The sequence below is a fragment of the Syzygium oleosum genome, unplaced genomic scaffold (assembly GCF_021117445.2).
Source record: "Syzygium oleosum isolate NSW1041296 unplaced genomic scaffold, Sole_v2.1 Sole_v2.11, whole genome shotgun sequence".
In the NCBI taxonomy this organism is placed as follows: Eukaryota; Viridiplantae; Streptophyta; class Magnoliopsida; order Myrtales; family Myrtaceae; genus Syzygium; species Syzygium oleosum.
The window spans coordinates 3,091,567-3,114,489 of record NW_026607495.1 but is presented as its reverse complement, the minus strand read 5'-3'; the positions used below and the strand labels follow the sequence as shown (position 1 = coordinate 3,114,489).

Below are 22,923 nucleotides of genomic sequence, written 5' to 3'. Positions count from 1 at the left end.
TAAATAAAACAGTGCGAATTATGTATGAATGGATACATGTTATCAGATATAATGGAAAGTACCATAAGAAAATCATGTCAATTAAGTGAAACTCTAGTTTCAATTAGTTATTTCTTTAGACAAGGAAGAACTTGTATTCCTCTATCCAATAAAATCCCATGTATGTATATTAATATCAACAACCTTCCATGTCTAGTGGATCAAAACATGATTAGCCTAAAAAACAAGACACTTTGTACTTTTAGTTGTCCTGGACGTAGGTGTTTGCTCATTGTTCATCATTGATCTCAGTGGAATGCCAAGGATCATTTGATCCAGTTCTCTGCGAGACTATATGAAGAAAGACTTCCACTCACATCACCGTTCACCGAGGGTGAACTTCGGTGATCGATATCTCATTGGTCGACAATGCCAAAGACCTATTGGTGGATTGGTTCAATTCGAGCTCTTTCATTGACCTCTTAGTCCTGCTCCGGAGGAAGAAGGCTGGTTGTTGGGGCAGTGTAAGTGTAACAGAGTTGCTGCTCAACATCAGGACTATGTTTGCCATTGACGGTCTATCAAATGGATCTTCCTGAACACATAGTAAACCAAGATCTTCGCCGCCGTTTGCTTGGTAGGAGAAACTATTCTTCTTGCTACTAATGAGCTCTAGAAGTAGGATGCCAAAACTATAGACATCAGACTTCACAGAGAATTGCCCATGCATTGCATACTCTGGTGACATGTAATCACTGCAAACCGTAATACATCAGCGATCTAAGCATACAAAAGCATAAAAAAGTAGAGAACAAAGCATAACACTACTTACAAAGTCCCAACAATTTTACTGGTGTTTGCTTGTGTTTGATCAACTCTGAAAATCCTTGCCATGCCAAAATCTGAAATCTTCGTGTTCATTTCACTGTCCAATAAGATATTGCTTGATTTTAGATCCCGATGAATGATCCTAAGTCGAGAATCCTCGTGTAAATAGAGCATTCCTCGAGCAATCCCAAATACAATTTTGTAACGTATTGGCCAATCTAATTGCCTACTCTTTTTAGGATCTACATGTATGGACAATCGATATGCAGGTAATTTCAGTTAATAAATCCTCTTGAGTAGATTTTATGCAAGGAACTAACGTTAGGTTCCAAAAGCTAGCGAAACATTCACCATAATTTGAGGCTAATCACGTATTTGCCTCAACATGGAAAGCAATAGCTTTGGAATATATATAACACGATATACCAAATAAAAAGTAGTCGAGACTTTTGTTTGGCACAAACTCATAAACAAACAGTTTTTCTTCACCCTCCAAGCAAAACCCGAGCAGCCGAACGAGGTTTCGATGCTGAAGTTTCGCTACCAGTATCATTTCGTTCTTAAATTCTTCAGCACCTTGTCTTGAGCTTCGAGATAGTCTCTTCACGGCTATTAGTTGTCCATTAGGAAGCGTACCCTGAAAGGTTAAGTACACACGAATGACTTCTGATCACTACTTTTCAAAGTTATCAAATCGATGATCATTTTTTAAACCATTCCCTATCTAATTTCTGACTTTTCATACCTGAAAAGCTTTACCAAATCTGCCCTCACCCAACTTGTTTTGATGCGAGAAATTGTCTGTGGCGGCTTGTATGGTGGCCAAATCGTACTGCAAAGACTCGGCATTTGTAATTTCATGTATGCCTACACAACGAAACAACACGAGATGGTCATTTCACCCAAAGCGTATAACAATACATCCTGCAAATATGGTTTCATCATTCTATCCAACTATACGGCACGGTACATACTTCGTACCGCTTTGATCTCGTAGGACAACTTCACAAGTCTTTGTCGCTTTCCTACGCCTGAAACAAGAAGTGAGGAAGAGAAGCACCATGCCTACGCCAATAGGACCGGCGACAGCGACGATTATCACAGTAGATTTATTGCTTTTGCCATACGTGCAACCATATCATAATAGCATCATTTTATGTGTTTATGACAGCATGAGATTTTAGAAAATGGAATTGCTACCAAAGGCCAGAGCAAATTGGAAAAATCAAGAAAAATAAAATGAGTCCGCTTAAAGAGCAAATGTCCAGAAGAAAGCTGTAATCCATAATCTGTCCATCCAACAAAATCCATTATTTTCCTAATTCCCACGTGAGTGCACCGATTGTTTATAGGGGATTAACCATTAATTGCTTAAAAGCCACCTTTAACCAATTGTTATGTAAATAATCTAATCTCATAAGTTGAAGTAGAACCTACCATATTCAACTGGTATGAGTGATTGAGATAATTGCTCCACCTAAGAACAACTTTTCACCTAAAATGTACCTTATCAAGACTTATGAAGCACTAAAGGCTAAGGTTGCGAATGACAACCATTCTGTTTGAAAAATCAATTTCTTGCCAGAAATTGATTTTTCTATTTCTGTTCCTAGAAGAGTTTTTGAGCAAAAAAATACGTTTGATAATGATACAAAATTTCTGTTCCAGAAACAGAAATTTGTTTGATAATAGCACAAAATTTCCTCCTCTTGGGTGGCCGATGAGTGGACGGCGGGCGGCAGACAGTAGCGGCGAATGGCGAGCAACGGACGGTGGGGGGAGGCGGCGGCAAGAGGAGGGTGGCCGGAGGCGGGATCGGTGGCTAGTAGACGGCGGGCGGCGGCCAACGACGGCGGGAGACGGTGGCCGGTGGATAGCGGGCAGCGGCCAACGGCGACTGGCGGTGGGATGTGGGCGGCGGGAAGAGGGCGGGCGGCGGTGGGAGACGGTGGCTGGTGGGGGGAGGAGGGCGGTTGGTGGCAGGAGATGGTGGCCGGTGGACGGCGGATAGCGGCCAACAGAAGGCGGTGGTGGGAGGTGGGCGGCGGCCGGAGGCTGGCAGCGGCGGCGGGTGGTGACGGGCGGCGGCGGCAAGGGAGTGGCAATGGGCGGCGGGTGGGCAACCGATTAATAGCGAGAGCGAGCGATGAGAAGAATTTTAACTTCATTTCTGTTTCAGAAATAGAAAAGCAAAAAAAATTTACTTCTGATTTCTATTCCAATCCTATTTTTGTTTAAAAAATTTGTTCCAGAAATAGAAAATGAAATTGCCTTACCAAACGGATTTCTATTCCAAACCTATTTTTGGAACAAAAATAGAGAAATAGAATGATTATCTTTCGCAGCCTAAAAGCCCGGGACCATCAAACGCACTAAGTCCAGAAATTTTTTATGCGCTCCTCAAATATCACCTTACTGACTTCAATAAACAATTACCTCTTTTTTTCTTTGAAGAAAAATTGTATAGCTTATGATGGTTGATGATCTATGACTAATTTGGTGGACAGGTACCTAAATCTTGATTCAAAATAAAGCGAAAAGAGTTAGGAAAAAAACATAGGTTAACTCGAAAAGTAATCCTGCTAGAAAGAAAGAGTTGGGAAGGAGGAAGACAAGCAATACAAACACATACGTACTTTTAGGTCCACCAGAGCGGGAGCAGGATGTGGAGGTGGAAGCGCCGGCACAGGGAAATTACCCAAAAAGTTCTAAACCTTTTGCAATTGTGCAAATTCAGTCATAAACTTTTTTTTTGTCAATTCAGTCCTAAACCTTTCGTAATTGTGTCAATTCAGTCCATCCGGCCACTTTTGGCCGGCCGGCGCCGGCCCTCCAGCCGACGATGACATGGTAATTTTTTAATAAATATTTTTATTTTTGAGGCTGGCCCTCGTCGGCACTGGCGAGGGCGAGTGGCCTCGCCAGGGCTGCTCGACCTCGCCGTCGCCACAGATCTGGGCGACAGCGAGGTTGAGCGGCGACCATGGCGAGGTCGCTCGACCTCGCCCGGCGACGGCGAGCGAGGTTCGCCCTCGCCGGCCTCAGACTCTGGCCGGTCGCCGGTCCGGCGACCGGCTAGAAGATAGGAAAAAAAAGAGAGAAAAAAGTAAAAAAAATCCAAAAAAATATTAAAAAATTGTCACGTCAGTGTCGGCCGGAGAGCCGGCGCCGGCCGGCGTCCACGTCAGCGCCGGCCGTCCAAAAGTGGACGGATGGACTGAATTGCACAATTACAAAATATTTAGTACTGAATTGACAAAAAAAAAGTTTAGGACTGAATTGGCACAACTGCAAAAGGTTTAGGACTTTTTGGGTAATTTCTTCCGCCGGCACTGGCAAGGCCGAGGTGTTATAAAAGGGGTAGACCTCGTACCTCACGTTGCAGCTCGGAGTGAGCACCCTCCCGCCTTGCTTCCCCTGAACCACATTACCGATCCCGAACTGGAGGCACGTGCTGCAGTCTGACACGGTCAAGTCCGGCGTGCACTGCACGAGTGCATACAGCTTCTGCAAGCTCGTAAAGTTCACCTCCGCTGCAGCGACCTTCATCATTGACCCGCCAGCTGAAGCCCTCGTAGTGAGGTTGGTCAGGGTTTCTCCCAAGAGCTGCATGAACCGGGTTTTATCTGTGACGTTCCCACTGTTGCACAAAATCTGATTCGGTGATTGCTCCATGGCAGAGAAGATGGACTCGCTCGAGTACCGCAACATGCACTGGTCATACCAGATTATGGATACTCGCTGGTTCGGGCATCTTTGGAGGATTTCCTGTTTTCCAGTGGCCATGCAGTCGCTGCACGTGGCGGTGTCAAGGTCGCCACGGCAGAGGAAGAGCCCGTAGGCCTGGTTGGGAGGGTTTTGGCCGGCGGTGGCATTGGCAAAGCCATCAGTACTGTTGGTGGCGGTGGAGGAGAGGGAAGAGTGGAGTGCGTCAAGGTTGGATTGGTAGGTGGAATTTGGAGTGAAGAGGGTGGTGTTTGGGCAATCATGATACAGACATTCGGGTGCAGCTTCATTACTCAAAATTGTGATGAAGAAGAAGAAGAAGGAGAGAGAGAGAGAGAGAGGGAGAGGGTGGAGCAAGAATTCATGATTAGCTAGCTTGATGAATAGATTGAGCTTGCAGCACGGGCACGGATAGGAAGAAGAAGAGCATGGTCTGCTCTCCAAATCAGAGAGTGAAATAAAGGGCGCATCATTGCAAATAAAAATTCGAGGATCAAGTTTTGAACATTTAAAATTAGAAATTTAATTCCACGTGACAATATATAAAAGTTTCAAAACATATAAAAATTACGATATAGTTTCGCTTCTTCGACAAGGTCAAAAGAGATTTTTGACAAGTGAAGATGAACCGGTGTGAGATCCTCGCTAAAGTCAAAAAACATTATAAATCCAGTCCACAATGTTAAAGCGACAGGAGTTGGTGTTCGTTAGGTCATCAATATTCAGGTGGACAGAGGAATAAAATGAACGGCGAGGATGGAAGACAGATCTGGCCTCGTACGAGGTCATCGACTGAAGTCAATTACGTGAGTTGCATTTTTTTTTTTTGGCTCCAATGTGGAGACTGCAATTAGAAAGGGTCAACATATGTATGCCAGTGACATTGTTGTCGAGAAAGTTTCTTGTACATAACTAGAATTATGTCGGCCCCCTTTATCTTGGCTATTAATGTTGTGAGTTCCCCATGAGATGTACATGACCTAATGATGGAGATAGAATGGGGACTCACATGCTCCAAATGCGTCAAAGACTTGCTCGTTGTAGAGAGAGAAAGAAAGGAGAAAGATTAAACATTGGTTCAAAAGTCAAGAGAATCTGCTTATCTTTTTTTGTGATTTCGAGTTCAAGTCTTGTTAGAAGCTTTCCAAGGGTAAGATCTGCAATGCACCAAGATGATAAAGGAGAGTGTGCCCTTAAGTCACTTGGGAAGGTGGACCAATTAAGATGTGCGGAAGTTTTCGCATACAATATCTTAATGCTAAAATAGGGGGAAAAAAGAGGGGAAGAGGTGGAAAGTGCTACTGGTGATGCTGACAGTTTTGAATTTTGCACCGAATAACTGCACATGATAATGAAATTATCCATAACATTAGTTTATAATGTAAGGTGGCATACTTTTATAGGGAATATACTTTGTTTATCAATCAAATGAAATACCCTTAGAAACTAAAGTATAAAATCATTATATCGAAAATTCTTAATCAATTTTGTAAATCAATGCGATCGTACATCGAACATCAATATATAGTTGAGGTTTTGATTAGAAGAAATGGAAAATATGTCATCACATCTGCCATCGTACCTTTAAAATGGTGCAAATATCTCATTGAAAAAAAGTGGAAATGTTCCAAACAACACTTTAAAAAGAGAAATCAAAATTGCTAATTATAAAATATGTTCGAGTAACTTGGACTATTTTGTCCCCAACCTCAGGCGGAGACTTGGGAAGGAAAAGTAAGGATGTAGACGTAACTGGATATGAGAGAGAGAGAGAGAGAGAGAGGGGGGGTCTTCATTCTAGGCGCAAAAACAATGGAAATTCATTAATGTTATTAGACTGCTATCCACTGTGAGATATGAAAAAATTGATTGCTATGCTTAGACAAAATTACCAATCAGTTCTAAACTCATCGCACAGCTATCAATTCAATTCTAAGCTTCATAATTTATCCAATTTAGTCCTAAACTTTTTTGATAATTTCTAATATAGTCCTACATGCAAGACGAGAATAATAAGTAAAATGAATTGTATTGGTCGTAGCTGTAATATTTGGATTTTTTTTAACAAGTCAAAAAGTGGCAGGCACGAAAAAAAGAAGAAAATGTTGTCCTGGTCAACAGAGCACAAAATTGGATGCCTCAGCTCAAATAAAGGGACTGAGAGCTCGCGTGAGAAAGGGAGAAAGAGAAGGAAAAGAAACAAAAAGAAAGAAGAAGAAGAAGAAGAAAGAGACAAAGGGAAAAAGGGGCTTCGTGTTCACATCAAGGGGTCAGCACCAAGCTGGATTCACTTCGATTGGCAACGCCTGGTAAGTGTTTGAACCCTTCGTATATCCAATCGGAGAATTTTTCAAAATTAACGCTTAGCTTCAAAGTTTTGTGAAATTCAAGCCCCGAAGTCTAATTTTTGAGATGTTGATGAGATTTCATGGAAATTGTGGCTTATGGCGTTTTGGAGCTACGGGGTTTGATGGGAGTTGATTTAAGGCAAGGGTTTAGTCGGAATGAGAATTTTAGGGTTTCGCAATTAAGCTCAGTGTTGTGGACAGCTTTGAATTCCACTTTGGTTGAGAGTTTTATTAGCATATGGGAGTCGTTTTGCTAGCAATTAAGCTTATTATAGCCATTTTGTAGTTGAGGTAATGTTTTAATTGATTTTGATGTTAATTCTTGTTTAATTAATAGGATTGTGAGATCATCGGTTTGAGCGAGCATCGTTATTTAATTTTTCGGCATTACTAAGTAAGTGATGCTATCTGTTCTTCAAGTTTGTAAATTCATATTTTGGAAGCAATATGGATTATATATAGCATGAATTAAGAAATTACATTTTTGTTGCATAAAAAGTCGGATTGAGCATTTACTAATCCTTGGTTATTTACGAATGTTTTAGAAAACGTATTATGCAAGGTAGTGTAGAAATTTATGTATATGTATTAGAATGTAATGAGAATTGCTTTGAGAAAGGTATTTCTAATGGATGAGATGTGTTGCAAAAATGTTATTTGTTTCAGATTATAAAATGTGTTATGGTTTACGAGATTGATTTTGGATTGGATTTCTAGTACTGGAGGATGATTGTTTGATACTCAATATGACTGCGAACCCGGATAGGAAGTTCTGGGTATGCTTATTGGTTTTAGGATATTTTTCTGGGGCCGAGCCACTGATTGATAATAAGTGGAGAACTTGCCAAATGGGGAATTTTGGTCGCTTTGTCACCAGGTGTAGTGTTGTGATCATGGTTTGATATTGAGCAATAGATGGGTTAATAGAATGGACCATTGACATGTGATTTAATAATAGATGGATTAATGGAATAGACCATTAATGTGTGGTATGAGATTGATCAATTGAATAGACCATTGATACTTAATGGACTAGACAATTGATGTTTGTTATGATATTATTGATTTAACGAATGTTGTCTTATATGTATATGGTTATGTTAAAGCAATATAACTCATTATTATCTTGTACATGTATTATATACTAGAATTGAGATAAGTGAGTTTCAATATTGTTTTGTAAAGTGCATAGTGAATGATCGATCTGCTTAGAAGAGATACGCACTATTCACTAGGCTGTGGTTGCTCATTTCATTCATCTTTCGTGTTTTTTAGGTTCCTTGGCTAGTGGCCGATAGTACGAGAGCGCTATTGTGAGGACTTTTTGGAGCTGGATTTTGGGTATGGTTTAAGAGAGTTGCGTATATGGTTGTTGCTAGTTTGCTAGGTTGGCTGAATTTTAAGTTGTACATTTTCTTTTTGGTGGATTATAAAAACTTTGATGTTGTAACTAACATGTTGGTTTATTTGATATATATGGATGGAATGTATATATTTTGATAACAGGTTGTTTGTTGTTTTTTGAGATTGCGTCCTTCGGGTGGAAGGGCGGCTGTGTCATCCCCCATTCTTGTTGGTTTTGGGGTGTGACATCTGTTGGTATTATAGCTTAGGTTGTGATCTTTTTGGGTGTAGATTTTATGGGATGTTGTGAGATTAAGTGATTGTTTTAGTGCATTAATCTTTTAGGTACTAAGGTTATGTTTCGCTTTAGATCTAGGTTATAATGCGTTATGACTCAGAGATACTTGCCTTGCTTTGTAAAAATAGTAAAGGCAAGCAAGTCATTACCTCCGACACCAGAAGTACGTCTCAAGCTTCTTGAGATGTCCATAGACGAGCTCATCGACTAGCTCCACTCCTTGGAGGCCATATCTAAGATCTCGGATAGAGAGAGACATATGAGATGATGGCGGTGGAAAGAGCTAATTAGTTGTGGAGTTGGCTGAAGTGGGGCTGGTATCGGTGAACTTGTGGCCGTGTATAGATCAGGAAGAGAGAGAGAGAGGTTATTCTTGTGTAGACATATGAGGAAATATCCGTGTGAAGTTGCTTGCCTTTCCATCAAGGAGAAGAACCGCATGAATGTTATATCTTTCGTACGACGCTCACTTAAGGGCCGTAACCTTTTTTTTTTTCATTCATTTAAGTGCCTCAAATTGAAAAATGGATCACTTAAGTGCCATCGACGATTTGTCTCACCGGAAAATCCAATGTGGACGCTGGTTGTCTTATGTGGCATTGCCGGCGTCAACGTAGACAATTTTTTATAATTTTTTTTTTCTCATTTAAGTGCCACAAATTTGAAAAATTGATTACTTAAGTGACACAAATTTAAAAAATCAATGACTTAAGTGCCATTGATAATTTGTCTCGTTGAAAAATTTGCCCCCGACCTTGCCAAGATCTGGCGAAGTCCTTCGTGCCCTCAAACTTGGCTAGCAATGGCTTTCGTGGCCCCATCAGCCACAGGTGAGGTGGCCTCGCCCAGCAAGGACCTTCGCACCCTCGCCTGCTGCCAGTGGAGCCGCCATGGCCCTAGGAGAGGCCATTACGGCCTCGCCATGAAGGCCCTTGCCCGCAGTTGGCAATGGCCTCACCCAGGGCCTTTGCGACCCCACCAGTTGAGGGCGAGGCTTTTGCGGCCGACGCACAGAAATAAAAAAATAAAGAAAATAAAAAATAAAAAATAAAAAAAAAATCAATTTAAAGAAAAACAAAAAATCTTGGTAGGACGTTTTGTTTGAAATGTCACTCAAATAATCGATTTTATACCGATGTGGCACTTAAGTTAGCAGAAAAAAATTATGACACTGAAGTTATTATCGTACGAAAGTTAAGGTACTCTTGATGTTGTTATATCCTTTTCATTGTAGTCAACCACCCACCACTATTATCGAGTTAAGAGGCAGGTGATGCAAAGAAAATATCTAGAGGTGAGGATTATGACCCCAATTTCTAGTAAGTAGGCATTATGACCCCAATTTCTAGTAAGTATGGGTAATGTACGAATGGATATATGTTATCAGATATCATGTAAAGTACTGTAAGAAAATCAGGACAATTAAGTGCAACTGTAGTCCTTTTAAAATAGTTATTTCTTTTGTTTTTGGTCGTGAAATAGTTATTTCTTTAGACAAGGAAGAACTTGTACTCCTCTCTCCGATAAAACCACATGTACTTATATTAAATATCAACAACCCTCCATGTCTAGTGGATCAAAACATGATCATGATTAGCCTCAAAGACAAGACACTTTGTACTTTTAGATGTAATGGACATAGGTGTATGATCATTGTTCATTATTGATCTCAGTGGAATGCCAAGGATCATTTGATCAAGGTCTCTGTGAGACTATATGAAGAAAGACTTCCACTCACATCACTGTCGACAAGGGGTAAACTTCGGTGATTGATATCGCTTCGGTCGACAAGGCCATAGACCTACTGGTGGATTGGTCCGATTCGAGCTCATTTATTGGTCTCTTGGTCCTGCTCCGGAGGAAGAAGGCTGGTTGTTGGGGCAGTGCAAGAGTAAAAGAGTGGTTGCTCAACATCACGACTATGTTTGCCATTGACGGTCTATCAAATGGACCTTCTTGAACACAAAGTAAACCAATATGGAGGCATCTAAGAACTTCATTCCTTGGATATGAGTCTCCAATGGCCGGATCTAACACTTCCAATGGCGTACCATCTCTCCAATTCTTCCAAACCTAAAACCAGTTGATAGAAAAAACTCTTTGTACATCAAATTTGCTTAGTTTAATAATTTTCATATTTGTTAAAGGGTCAATTTGTGCAACTTACATAGCTAGCAAGGTCTTCAGCCCCGTTTAATTGGTAGAAGAAGCTATTCTTCTTACCGCTAATGAGCTCTAGAAGTAGGACACCGAAACTATAGACATCAGACTTCACAGAGAACTGCCCATGCATTGCATACTCAGGTGACATGTAACCACTGCAAATTGTAATACATAAGCAATACAAGTATACCTAAGCATAAAAGCAGAGAACAAAGCATAAAAACGCTTACCAAGTCCCAACAATTTTATTGGTGTTTGCATGTGTTTGATCAACTCCAAAAATCCTTGCCATGCTGAAATCTGAAATCTTTGGGTTCATTTCACTATCCAACAAGATATTGCTTGATTTTAGATCCCGATGAATGATCCTAAGTTGAGAGCCCTCATGTAAATAGAGCATTCCTCGAGTAATCCCACATATTATTTTGTAGCGTCTTGACCAATCCAATTGTCTGCTCTTTTGAGGATCTGCACGTATGCACAATCAAATATAGGTATTTTCTGTTAAAGAAATCCTCTTGAATAGATTTCATGCAAGGAACTAATTTTAGGTTTGAAAAGCTAGTGCAACATTTGACATAATTTGAGGCGAATATATTGAAACACGACATACCAAATAAAAAGTAGTTGAGATTTTTGTTTGGCACAAACTCATAGACAAGTAGTTTTTCTTCACCCTCCAAGCAGAACCCAAGCAGCCGAACGAGGTTTCGATGTTGAAGTTCTGCTACCAGTATGACTTCCCTCTTGAATTCTTCGGCATGTTGTCTTGAGCTTTGAGATAGTCTCTTCACAGCTATTCGTTGTCCATTAGGAAGCCTACCCTGAAAGGTTAGTATTTTTTATGTTTACGTACACATGAACAGCTTCTCATCACAACTTCTCAAAATTTACCGATCGAAGATAATTATCTAAACCATTCTCTATCTAGTTTCTAACGAACCATACCTGGAAAACTTCACCGAATCCACCCCCACCCAACTTGTTTTGATGAGAGAAATTGTTTGTGGCAGCTTGTATGGTGGCTAAATCATACTGCAAGGACTTGGCATTTACGCCTACACAACGAAACACACACGAGATGGTCATTTCACTAAAAGCATAGAACTGTACGTCCCACGTACACGGTTTCATCATTCTATCTAAGTATATGGCACAGGTACATATTTCATACCGCTTTGATCTCCTTGGGCGCCTTCATATGTCTTGGTCGCTTTCCTTCGCCTGAAACACCAAGCGAGGAAGAGAAGCACCACGCCAACGCCAACAGCAATGGTGACAGCGACGATTATCACAGTAGATTTATTGCTTTTGCCTGCATATGTGCAACCATATCTTAATAGCATCAGTTTTAAGTGTTTATGACTGTTTTAGATTTTAGAAACTGGAATTGCTACCATAGGCCATAGCAAATGTGAAAAATAGAGAAAGGCTCCATTTGGGAAAGGCTTTCTCAAGAGGCTTTGGGCGTCCAAGCCCCTTGAGCCAAATTTTGGGTGTTGGGAAAAAAATTTCAAATGGTCGTAGAGGGAAAGTGAGCCTTGGGAAGGCTAAAAGCCCAACCCACGTCTTGGGTGCCTTGGGCTTTTAGCTTTCTGGACATGCTTGTACCTACGTTGGTAAATTTTTTTTCTTTCCAAAACTATCCTAACCAATTTTTTGGTTTTTCAATTTTCCGATTTTGCCCTCGTTATAGCTATTCATCTTTTTTACGTGAGGGCAGTTGGCGACATACCAATGAGGTCGCATGACCCAAGCAACAGTCGCTTGGGGTCGCGCGATCAAGGGCCGCCTGAGGTCGTGCAACCTAAGACAACGGCCGCCGGTGCCAAATCTAGGTCGCCCGGCGACCTTAGCCATTCGCTGGCTCTGGCGAAGAGTTTGAGATTTTTTTAATAAAAAAATAAGAAAAGTCCTCTGCAAAAATAATTTTTCCAAACACTATTTTACCCAAAGTTGCTTTACAATGAAATTTTAAATTACAATTTAACAAACACAATTTGCATTTCGGAAAACTCATTTAACTTAAAATCCTTGCATTTTCTCAAAGGCCTTCCTCAAAAGTTCAACCGAACGCAACCAAAAGCAAAAAGAGTGCGCTTAAAGAGAAAATGTCCAGAAGAAATTAAGCTGTAATCCATAATCTGTCCTTCTCACAAAATACATTCTTTTCCTGATTCCCATTTGAGTGCAACGATTGTTTATAGGGGATTAACCATTAATTGATTAAAAGCGATTTAATCAATCGTTATGTAAATAATCTAATGTCATAAGTGGATGTAGAACCCACCATGTTCAATTGGGACGAGAAATTGAGATAACTTATCCACTTAAGAAAAAGTTTTCACCTAAAATGTACCTCATCATGACTTTCTAGCATTAAAGACTAAAAGCCCAGACCAACAAACACGCACTACGACCAGAAATATCTTATGCGAATATGAACTTATGACTTCAATCAACCAATCAAGTCTTTTTCTTTGAAGATAAATTATTTAACTTCTGTGATGGCTAACTTAGTGGAGATATAACATTGATACATCCTTAATCAAGATCTTAATTCAAAATAAAGTGAAAAGAATTGGGACAAAAAAACATACGTTAACTCGAAAAGTAATCCTGCTAGAAATAAAGAGACACACGTACCTTTAGGTCCCGTCACCGGAGCGGGAGGTGGAGGTGCCGGCGCCGGCAGGGCCGAGGTGTTATAAAAGGGGTAGATCTCGTACCTCACATTGCAGCTCGGAGTGAGGACCCTCCCGCCTTGCTTCCCGGGAGCCACGTTACCGATTCCGAACTGGAGGCACGTGCTACAGTCTGACGCCGACAAGTCTGGCGTGCACTGCACGAGGGCATACAGCTTCTGAAAGCTCGTGAAGTTCACTTCCACCACCGCGACCTTCTTCCCCGGCCCACCAACTGAAGCCCTAGCGGTGGCGTTGGTCAGGGATTCTCCTAGGAGATGCATGAACCGGGTTGAGTCGGTGACTTTCCCAGTGTTGTACAAAATGGCAGACGGCTCTAGCTCCATGACCGAGAAGATGGACTTGCTCGAGTACCGCAACATGCACTCAGTGTACCAGATTACGGAGACTTGCTGGTTGGGGCATCTTCGGAGGATATCCTGTTTCCCAGTGGCCACGCATTCGCTGCACGTGGTGGCGTCGAGGTCACCGCGGCAGAGGAAGAGCCCATAGGCCCAGTCGGGAGGGTTTTGGCCAGTGGTGGCATTAGCGAAGCCATTGGTACTGTTGGTGGCGGCGGACGAGAGAGAAGAGAGGAGGGTGTGGAGATTGGATTGGTAGGTGGAGTTGGGAGTGAAGAGGGTGGTGTTTGGGCAATCATGATACAGATATTCGGGTGCAGCTTCAGTACTCGAAATTTTGATGAAGCAGAAGAAGCAGAGACAGAGGGAGATGGTGAAGCAAGAATTCATGCTTAGCTAGCTTGATGATTAGATTGAGCTTGCAGCACGGGCACATATTTAAAAGTTTTAAAACATATAAAAATTGATATCTTAAATCATAAAAAAAAATTACTATATAGTCTTTTACTTTTTGTTTCTTCGGGAAGGTCAAAAGAGATTTTTGACAGGTCAAGACCAACCGGTTTGAGATTTTCCATAATGTTAAAGATGGACGGTGTGGATGGAAGACAGCATTGGCCTTCGTACGAGGTCATTGAGTAATGTGGAGACTGGAAGAAAAAAAGTAATAGATGTAAGCCAGTGTTGTCGTTGTAGAGGAAAATTCCTAAGTATATACTTGGAGGAGCATGTACGCCAACTTCATCTCAGCCATAACTATTGGAAAAAAATCCATGTGAATCAGAAGAAGAGGAAAATAAATCAGACTTTGAAGCGTGATAACACTTTCTTTAAAGAATTATTTGCCCCACAACGTTGCTAATGGTTACTGGCAAAATCCTTCAAGATACAACAAAGTCTTAAATACGAATATCATATAACAATTCTGGTATATCTCCAGAATCTCTCAAAGGGAAATAATTGGAAAAGATTGTTGCTTGATTTTTAAGAAAAAGTACCAAAAAGTAAGTGAAAAAAGACTAAAAAATATGAATATATATTTTAGTCTTATAATAATAAAATAAAAATAATTTTTTATTTTTTTTATTTCGAATTTTAATAAATTCTGAAAAATAACGATTGAATAAATACAACCTTTCAAAGATGATTAATTAATAAAAAAAAGTTAACTGACACTCTATTGCGCACAGTCACGTAAACGATGAGTATTCGTACGCTGGTGTTGTAGGATCAAGCCCATTTAGCCCATCATCTTAATTTGAATAAGTTAGAAGACATCCACACTTATATAGTGGCCAACACAATCCTAACTTTCCTATGTGGGATAAGGAAAAGCACTATTTTGTTTGTTTTATAAGCAACCAACAATTAGATAAAAAAAAACAATTAGATGTTATGAGTTCCATGTGGAACCTCCATGATTTAATGATCAAGATGGAGTGGGCTCACATACTCTAAATGCGTTCATTACTTGCTCGTTGTAGAGAGAGAGAGAGAGAGAGAAAGGGGAACCAATAAAGTATTGGCTTGGATGTCAAGATTGTGGTTTTAAGTTCAAGTCTTGTTGGAAGCTCTCTAAGGATAAAATCCAAAATGCATCAAGCCAATATAGGAATGTGTGCGAAAGCTAGCACAAATATTACCTCAATGCTAAAATGAGCGAAGAAAATAAGGGGATGAGGAGAAAAGTGATATTGGTGATGCTTATAGCTTTAAAGTTTCCATCAAATAACTGCATAGGGTAATGAAATGATTCACAACATTGGTTTATAAAGTAAGGTGCCATACTTTTATATGGCATTAAATATACTTTGTTTGTTAATCAAACGAAACACCCTTAGAAACTAAACTATGTAAATCACTATTTTGAAAATTCTAAATCAATTTTGTAAATGAAAATGAATTTGTACACAGAGGTTTTGACTAACCGAAACGGAAAATTTGCCCCCACATCTGTTAGAGGGTTAATACTACGAAAAATCCTAAACTAGTACACATGTGACAATTTTACCCTCCGTTAATTTTCATTAAATTTTATCGTCAAATTGCTGAGTTGGATGACATGTAAAAGTTTACAGATACACTGAGGTTTTGACTAACTGAAACGGAAAATTTGCCCTCACATCTGCTAGAGGGTTAATACTACGAAAAATCCTAAATTGGTAAACATGTGACAAATTTACCATCCGTTAGTTTCCGTTAAATTTTACCATCAAATTGCTAAGTTGGATGAAACGTGACAGCTTATAGATGTACCAGCTTGAGGTTTTACCCCTCCGTTTGTCACGGGTTTGCCAGTCTGTGATTTTTCTTGGTATTAATATAATTTAATGGAGGGCAAATTTGTCACAAGTATACTCATTTGGGGTTTTTGGTGATCAAAAAAATAGTTTGAAGTAAATTTATCACATACGTACTAGTTTGAGGTTTTTAGTAATCAAAAAATTAGTTTAGAGTAAATTTGTCACAAGTGTACTAGTTTGTGATTTTTCGTAATATCAAGTCTTCAATTAATGCAAACATTTTATTGAAAGAAAGGTGGAAATATTCTAAACAAGCTCAAAAAAGAGAAACGAGAACTGTTATCATGAAAAAATATATTCGGCCCCGAACTCAAATAATAAAAGTAGTCAAACAAATAATAAAAGTTATTAGAGCAAAGATTGCGCATTTAATTTCAGGTCATCTCAATAAGAAAATGCTCTATAAGATTCAATTTAACTTTCTTATCTTCAAGTAGAATAAGAATTTTTAAATGCTCTTGAAGCATGAAGTTCCATTTACTCGTGATGGATGCAAACTTCATGCACCAAATGTACTTATAGATTTTTCTCACAGGCAATTGCCATGATGGTAGTTGTGTCCTCCGGCAACCAACATTCAATGGTAACCACGATCTCTCATATGCACGATCTAGGGTTCTTTTACTTTAGATATGTGAAGGTTGGCCTCAATTGACCACCACGAGAGTGGTTACCGACCTGCATTGCATGCTTGGGCGATCACTGCCTAAGATCATCACAACGGTCAAGTCTCTTTTGTGTGAGCTCAGGTGGTGGTCACGTGTTTCCTTCCTCACCTTGTTCTCCTTATCGGGCATCGAGCATCGGGCGATCACCACACGGTGATCATCGAACTCATGCGGTCATGACATAATGGTCCGATCTCTAGCGGACTGCTGTTCAATGGCTTTGATTGATATGGTGAGCACCTTTGTCTATTCATAAATTTTCTTTTTCTCTTAATTGAATCTCGACTTTGTAATTTGCCTCGTCCCATTCGAGATTTTACCAAATAAGAGATAGGCCATCTCTTATTAATGGTCAGGTCATCGAAGCAAGTCAATTACGCTGTCCTGCGTTCCTCCAAAGCTGAATAGTGTCGAGCGACTTGGGACTATTTTTCCGTCAATCTCAAGCGGAGACCTGGGAAAGAAAAGTCATTGATGTAGACCAGGAGAGAGAGAGAGAGAGAGAGAGAGAGAGAGGTCTTCATTCGTCTCCATTCAAAGGTTTTAGACAGAGAGAGAGGTCTTTATTCGTCTCCAGTCAAAGGTTTTAGAGAGAAAAGAGAGGGGTCTTTGACTCTTGGGTAGACAAATGAGGAAATATGAATGGAAGGATCCTTGTGAAGTTGCTTGCCTTTCCATCATAATCAACCACCAACCATGACATTCTAGTGGATTAGGCAGGCGAAGAAAGGAATATATCTGGAGTTGAGGTTTACCACTTCGATCTCTCATAAATGTGACAAGAAAAACAAGTGGTGCCAATTACGTACAAACCAATATATCTCATCGTATATCATGGAAAGTACTGTGAGAAAACCATGAGAATTAAGTGAAACTCCAGTCGTTTCAATTAACTATTTCTTTAGACAAGGAAGAACTTGTATTCCTCTATCCCATAAAACCACACACACATATGTATCTTTATTATACACAATCTTCCGTGTACATGATTTACCTCACAGCAAAGAAACTTAGTATTGAAAATATGTATCAAGTTTAAGCCCGTTGAGCGAATTACAATCCGTATTGAATATGTCTACAGGTCTTGCCCATATTGCAATGAAAATAAAGTGTGGAGTCCCTAATTTGAAAAGTCCAATAAATAAAGTGTGGAGTCCTTAATTTGAAAAGTCCATATTGGACTTGGACTTGTGGATGACTTGTTAAGCTGAACGTGCTGTAAACGGAATTTCGTTTTCCACCTTGAAGTCGGCCAAACTACTCCACGTCTTTGAGCGTGAGAAGAGGACTTAAACTAGGAAATTTGGGTTTGACCTTAAGCAAGGGTATTTGCATGTTTCATATATAAATAATTCCTTTTTTCGTCACATAATGAAGGTTGCGGAGTCGGCCTTTGTGCCTTGTGTGCAGATGTCAGTGGCGGCTTCTTCGTAAACAACACCTTGAAGCAATGCAAGAGTCTTGAAGTCGATTAAATTTTATGGGTAAGATTTTATGTAATTCTTTGCGAGATTATTTCACAGGGAATTTTAAGGGTTAAACATTGCTTGAGTCATTAGATGTAATTGGCATATGAAAAATACCGTGAGTGTATGAGTTCTTGAGTATGGTTGGAACTTCCATTGTTTTGCTTGATCGATAGCGGATTGTGTTATTCTTCCCGTAAAATAGGTCACATTGACTAACAACGTAATCAAATGTTCGATTTATTTCCTTGTTATGTTTATTTTATTGTTCAATTGCTTGTTATTCGTAACATCATATCCATGTTATGTTCACTTGAAGTGAATAAATGACGATAAAGAAGGAAAAGTGAAAATCGACATATTTGATGTGAATGATTTTGCTTTCCAGAATATGCATATCGAAGATTGTCTGTACAAGAGGAATATGCACTTACCCTTATTTGAGAAGAAGCCATAGTTGATAAAGCAAGTTGATTGCGATTTGCAGGATAGATAGGCATTGGGTGTTATTTTGCTAACATTGGTTCATAATTTTGCATTTAACATTGCGAAAGAGAAGACCACTATCGGACTAATGAATGACCTACTGAATCTATACGTTAAGCCTACTGGTAGTGTTGTTTATTGATATTGTGGTGGGACAGGATATCTGTCGTAACCTTCCCGGAGGTGAAACATCAAAGAAAAATTAATGGATTACTAGGCGGGCACAAACACGAACTCATTAAAGAGACAATATTGTCGCCTAGCACGGACACTCCCAAGCCTATACCAATTGCAACTTGAAATAATATATCTTACCTTAATGGAGATGTCTCTAATTTGGTTAGGAATGCGTGAGTACATTTTAATTTTGCAAACCAGAGATTCAAGGATACTAGAATTTGATTGCGCTAGATTAATCTAACACCATTTTGGTAAATTACTTTTTATTTTAAAAATGTTTTGTGAGCAATCTTGGTCAATTTTAATCCTAAATCACACATTACACTCATATGGGTTTTTAAACAAATATGTAGCACTCAATAATTAAAACGATAAATAAATTACTAGTGGCGATGAAAGAACCTTTATGCATTGAGCAAATTAAAAGCAAAGCTCCATTATCGTCAAATGCAACAAGGATTCTACAAAATATTAAGTAAAAGCCAGCAATGATGTGATGTATGCATGGCCTAAACATGATTTCAAATGCAATTATGCAATGCCAAATAATTCTTTTGGGTTTTTCTTGTTTAAAAAATTGAACATGATTTATTTAAATGTTATGACTATTTGAATTCTAACATGCATTCATGAACCAGAATGAAATCTAAGTAACCCTATGCTATGTTATAATTAACTGCAACCTATAATAACATGCGATAATAGTAATCATGGATTGACTCTATCATCTAACTATGTGAGAGATTTTTGTGTTTCATTTATTGGAATCAAAACGAAACTCTAGGACACTAAATATAAACTAAGTGACTTTTATTAAAAGATAATGATCTAATGATGCAATGTTAGCTTTTTTTTATATTTTCTTTCTATGAAAATTAAACTATATGCAACATGACTAATGCATGTGATGCAATTGTTGGGAAAATCCATTGTGATGTTTTGAAGATGACAAAATAATCAAAGGCTACTAATGTGTTTAATGATTGAGTAACCAAGTGAAAGATGCACAAGCCATTATGCAGATGGTGTCCTAACAAGACATCTAAAGGTTCTGAGTATTCTATCAACGGTGAACAAGGCATTGGACATATAAGTATCTACAAGCTGGAGGTAGCCAAATAAAAGGTGAACAAATTTAGAATGGGTAGTTCAGTAGAGCTTTGAGGTACCATATATAGGTGAACATCAAGGGTTGCTTGGAAGGCCCAGAAGATAGAATAGTGATGTCCGATATAACCGAGTTTGATATCAACTAAAGCCTGTGATAGCTTGATATTAGTAAAAGCCTGTGTTAGTTTGATATCGGTGGAAACCTGCAGTAAACTGATATTTGATATCACCAGGTTGCGTGATTTGATGATATAAGCAAAACACATATACTACTTGCAACAACTATCACGAACTTCAAGATTATTATTTGAGATATTTTATCTCATCCCTTGACAGCTTGTCAGAGTAATTTTTTTTTTTGGTAAGGTTTGTCAGAGTAATTTAATTGCACAAATATCCAATAAATTCTTTCCCTATTCTAGCAACATTCATTTCTTCATCATTTTCACCGTCATGATCTATTTATTGTCGACACCTCTAATGTTGCAAACTCCATTTTCAATATGAACCTTGTGGCCTCTTTCGAAAAGTTGCCAAACACTTGGCAAATTCCAAAAAAGTGCTGGCACAAAGTGAGTATCTGCAATAGTAACATTAGTATCATCTTGACATTGATTTTACCTTTGCCCATCACGAGAATTTTTTATTTATTCCCAAATTTGACTTTAGCAACTTGTTTTGTCCAACTGTAAGAATAACTCTTGTAACGTCCTCACCTCGGGGTTATTAATGTGACGTCCTATTCGTTATTATCTTCTCGTTATGAGCAAGCGGATGCATAAACTCGGGACAATCACAATCAGAACAAACAACAAGGTTATGACAAGCATCATAAGCAAATCTTGTATTTACATGATAGCATACATGTTTTACAAGCCAAACTTTTACATGCCCCTTTTTATTTTACGGGCTTTTTCCCTTTTCAACGCACTACACGTATCCATGTAGGCCGGGAGAAATTCCTATCTCCTCTAGCGTGACTACAGCTCCCAAAACTAATGTGGGACATCCATGCCTACAAATCTAAAAAAACAATGGAGTGAGTCGAGGATTCAGTAAGTAAAACTCACTAAACTCCAGATAGGAAGACGCCTCCCCATCGAACAAGCATATGTCATAACCACATCAATTGATAGCAGATCAATAATAAAGATGCTTCAAACACACTTGTTATTGTGCATAAGATGATCTCAACATGCCTTTCCATTCAAGCAACAACATCTCAACCAAAAGCATGCACACGAGAGATTCATTATCTCAATTGTTGGTACGGTTCTTTCGGAAATTCTCAAGCAACGTCCTCTAATCAAATGCGACGGTTATTTCCTTCCTCGTATGACTATGCCAACAAGCATCATGCCACCATGAGTACTTCACGCGAGGTATGTGTCATACCATGTAGCCTCTAAAATCTTACGTCATGCTAGGCATGGAACCAAGTTCGTGGATCGAACCGATCGGTCATGGCGCCAACCTACACCAAGAAAGGCTTGGATCGGTACACTTCGATACCCATCTTCCAAGCAAGGCTCTTTCCGATACGCCTCGACGCCGATCCGAACCAAGCGAGACTCGTTTACGGCCCGAACGTGCTTTCACGCATCATACTAAATACATGAGCAAACCTTACAAAATGTATAACCATGCGTGGCAAGCTATCTCAAGCGTTCACAATCAACGGAATCCACATAAGCACAACAAGAACATGACTTGCCCAACAATGTAACACAACACCCTAGCCAAGGTTTAGTAAGTCTACGTACTACCCTCCAAGATCGTGGCCGAGTGTAGCCTAAGGGTGAGCCGAGCAGCAAGAGGCGCAGCAAGGACACGGCGAGGCACGGGCATGGACGCGGCAAGGGCATGGCCGAGATAGAGAGGGCGGCCAAGAGAGAGTGTGGACGTGAGGGAGAGAGAGAGAGAGAGAGAGAGAGAGAGAGAGAGAGAGAGAGAGAGAGAGAGAGAGAGAGAGAGTAGTGATGGTGGAATGGTGAGCTAATGGGTTGAAATGCAAGAGGGGGCTCATCTATTTATAGGCCTTAATCTCATCATTACTTTTCCATTTGGACTAATAAAATTCCTTGAAGTGACAAGCCTATTTTGGTGAGTTGGCTAGCCTAGCAAGAAGAGGTGGCAAGCCTAAATAGATAGTGTGGCAAACCTACGCATTAGGTGCACACTTGCTTTCTTCTCATTGGGCCATCTAAGATGTGAATCATCCTAACATTAATGAAGTGTAATGATGCATTGGACAACTAAGCTAGGTGACTTACCATCATTCATTTAATGTTCAGATTTGGTGTAATCATGGACTTTTGATTTGATCTTATCCAATACTTGCTCACCAAGACAAGCTCATCTCTCTAAAATCTTCTATTTTGTCTATTTTTCAAGGAATAAGGCTATCATGAGAATTGGGCCAAAGGAAGTGCTAACTTGGTCGGGTATGAGTTCCTCGTGTCCATCCACGATCGACCATGCCTACTAAATCGAGATTCGTAGCCGAGTCACCATTGGAAGTGGCAGGTCTTGGCTAAACTTATGTTGGATGACTAGGTCGGTGGTCCATGTCGTCGGCATAATGGCCGGCACTGACCGAGCGCGTGGCCTGGCAAACCAGGTGCACAGCTCATGCAGACTAGGCACATGACCCATGCGGACTAGGCACATGGCCCATGCGCAACCTGGCGTGCGGCCCATCCGCAGCATCCATCGGACGAGCACATGACCGACGCTTGGGCTGGCCTTTGGCCTTATGGGAGGGACCAAGTTAGGCACATGACCGGCTCATGACCCAGCACATGGCCTGCACACGACTTAAGGACATGACCCATTCGGCAAGGACGTTGAACCAATCCGCGATCGATCCATGACCGATTCGTGACCCGTGCAAGTGTCCCATGGCCAAGCATACTTGGTTCGTGGACAACCCTCGGTTGTCATGTAGTTGTGTGGGACCGATTGTTTCGTGACAATAC

General features: G+C 40.0%; 2 protein-coding genes across 2 annotated transcripts; both read right to left on the bottom strand.

The window, feature by feature from the left end:
• Positions 1 to 364: 364 nt before the first annotated feature.
• On the bottom strand, positions 365 to 4,685 carry LOC115691588 (cysteine-rich receptor-like protein kinase 10). The gene is made up of 6 exons (XM_056316015.1): positions 4,129 to 4,685; positions 2,575 to 2,605; positions 1,553 to 1,674; positions 1,234 to 1,444; positions 812 to 1,049; positions 365 to 734 (listed from the first exon to the last, which is right to left on the bottom strand). Exons 1-6 carry the CDS (start codon positions 4,591 to 4,593, stop codon positions 365 to 367), a joined length of 1,437 nt encoding a protein of 478 aa, XP_056171990.1. The 5' UTR covers positions 4,594 to 4,685.
• A 5,357-nt stretch (positions 4,686 to 10,042) lies between these two features.
• LOC115691587 (cysteine-rich receptor-like protein kinase 10) lies at positions 10,043 to 14,153 on the bottom strand. The gene is made up of 7 exons (XM_030618275.2): positions 13,333 to 14,153; positions 11,861 to 12,001; positions 11,635 to 11,744; positions 11,300 to 11,510; positions 10,917 to 11,154; positions 10,691 to 10,841; positions 10,043 to 10,596 (listed from the first exon to the last, which is right to left on the bottom strand). Exons 1-7 carry the CDS (start codon positions 14,120 to 14,122, stop codon positions 10,258 to 10,260), a joined length of 1,980 nt encoding a protein of 659 aa, XP_030474135.1. The 5' UTR covers positions 14,123 to 14,153; the 3' UTR covers positions 10,043 to 10,257.
• Positions 14,154 to 22,923: the final 8,770 nt, after the last annotated feature.

Bases quoted from the DNA above. Each gene is read 5' to 3' on its own strand.
- LOC115691587 (XM_030618275.2), bottom strand. From the start codon at position 14,122: ATGAATTCTTGCTTCACCATCTCCCTCTGTCTCTGCTTCTTCTGCTTC. The intron at 11,745-11,860 runs GTATGAAATATG...TTCGTTGTGTAG, and splicing joins CGCCCAAGGAGATCAAAGCG to GCGTAAATGCCAAGTCCTTG. The intron at 11,511-11,634 runs GTATGGTTCGTT...CTAACCTTTCAG, and splicing joins GATTCGGTGAAGTTTTCCAG to GGTAGGCTTCCTAATGGACA.
- LOC115691588 (XM_056316015.1), bottom strand. From the start codon at position 4,593: ATGGCCACTGGAAAACAGGAAATCCTCCAAAGATGCCCGAACCAGCGA. The intron at 1,675-2,574 runs GTTGCTCGCCAT...TTCGTTGTGTAG, and splicing joins GCCGCCTCCCCCCACCGTCC to GCATACATGAAATTACAAAT. The intron at 1,050-1,233 runs GTATATCGTGTT...CCATACATGTAG, and splicing joins TCTCGACTACTTTTTATTTG to ATCCTAAAAAGAGTAGGCAA.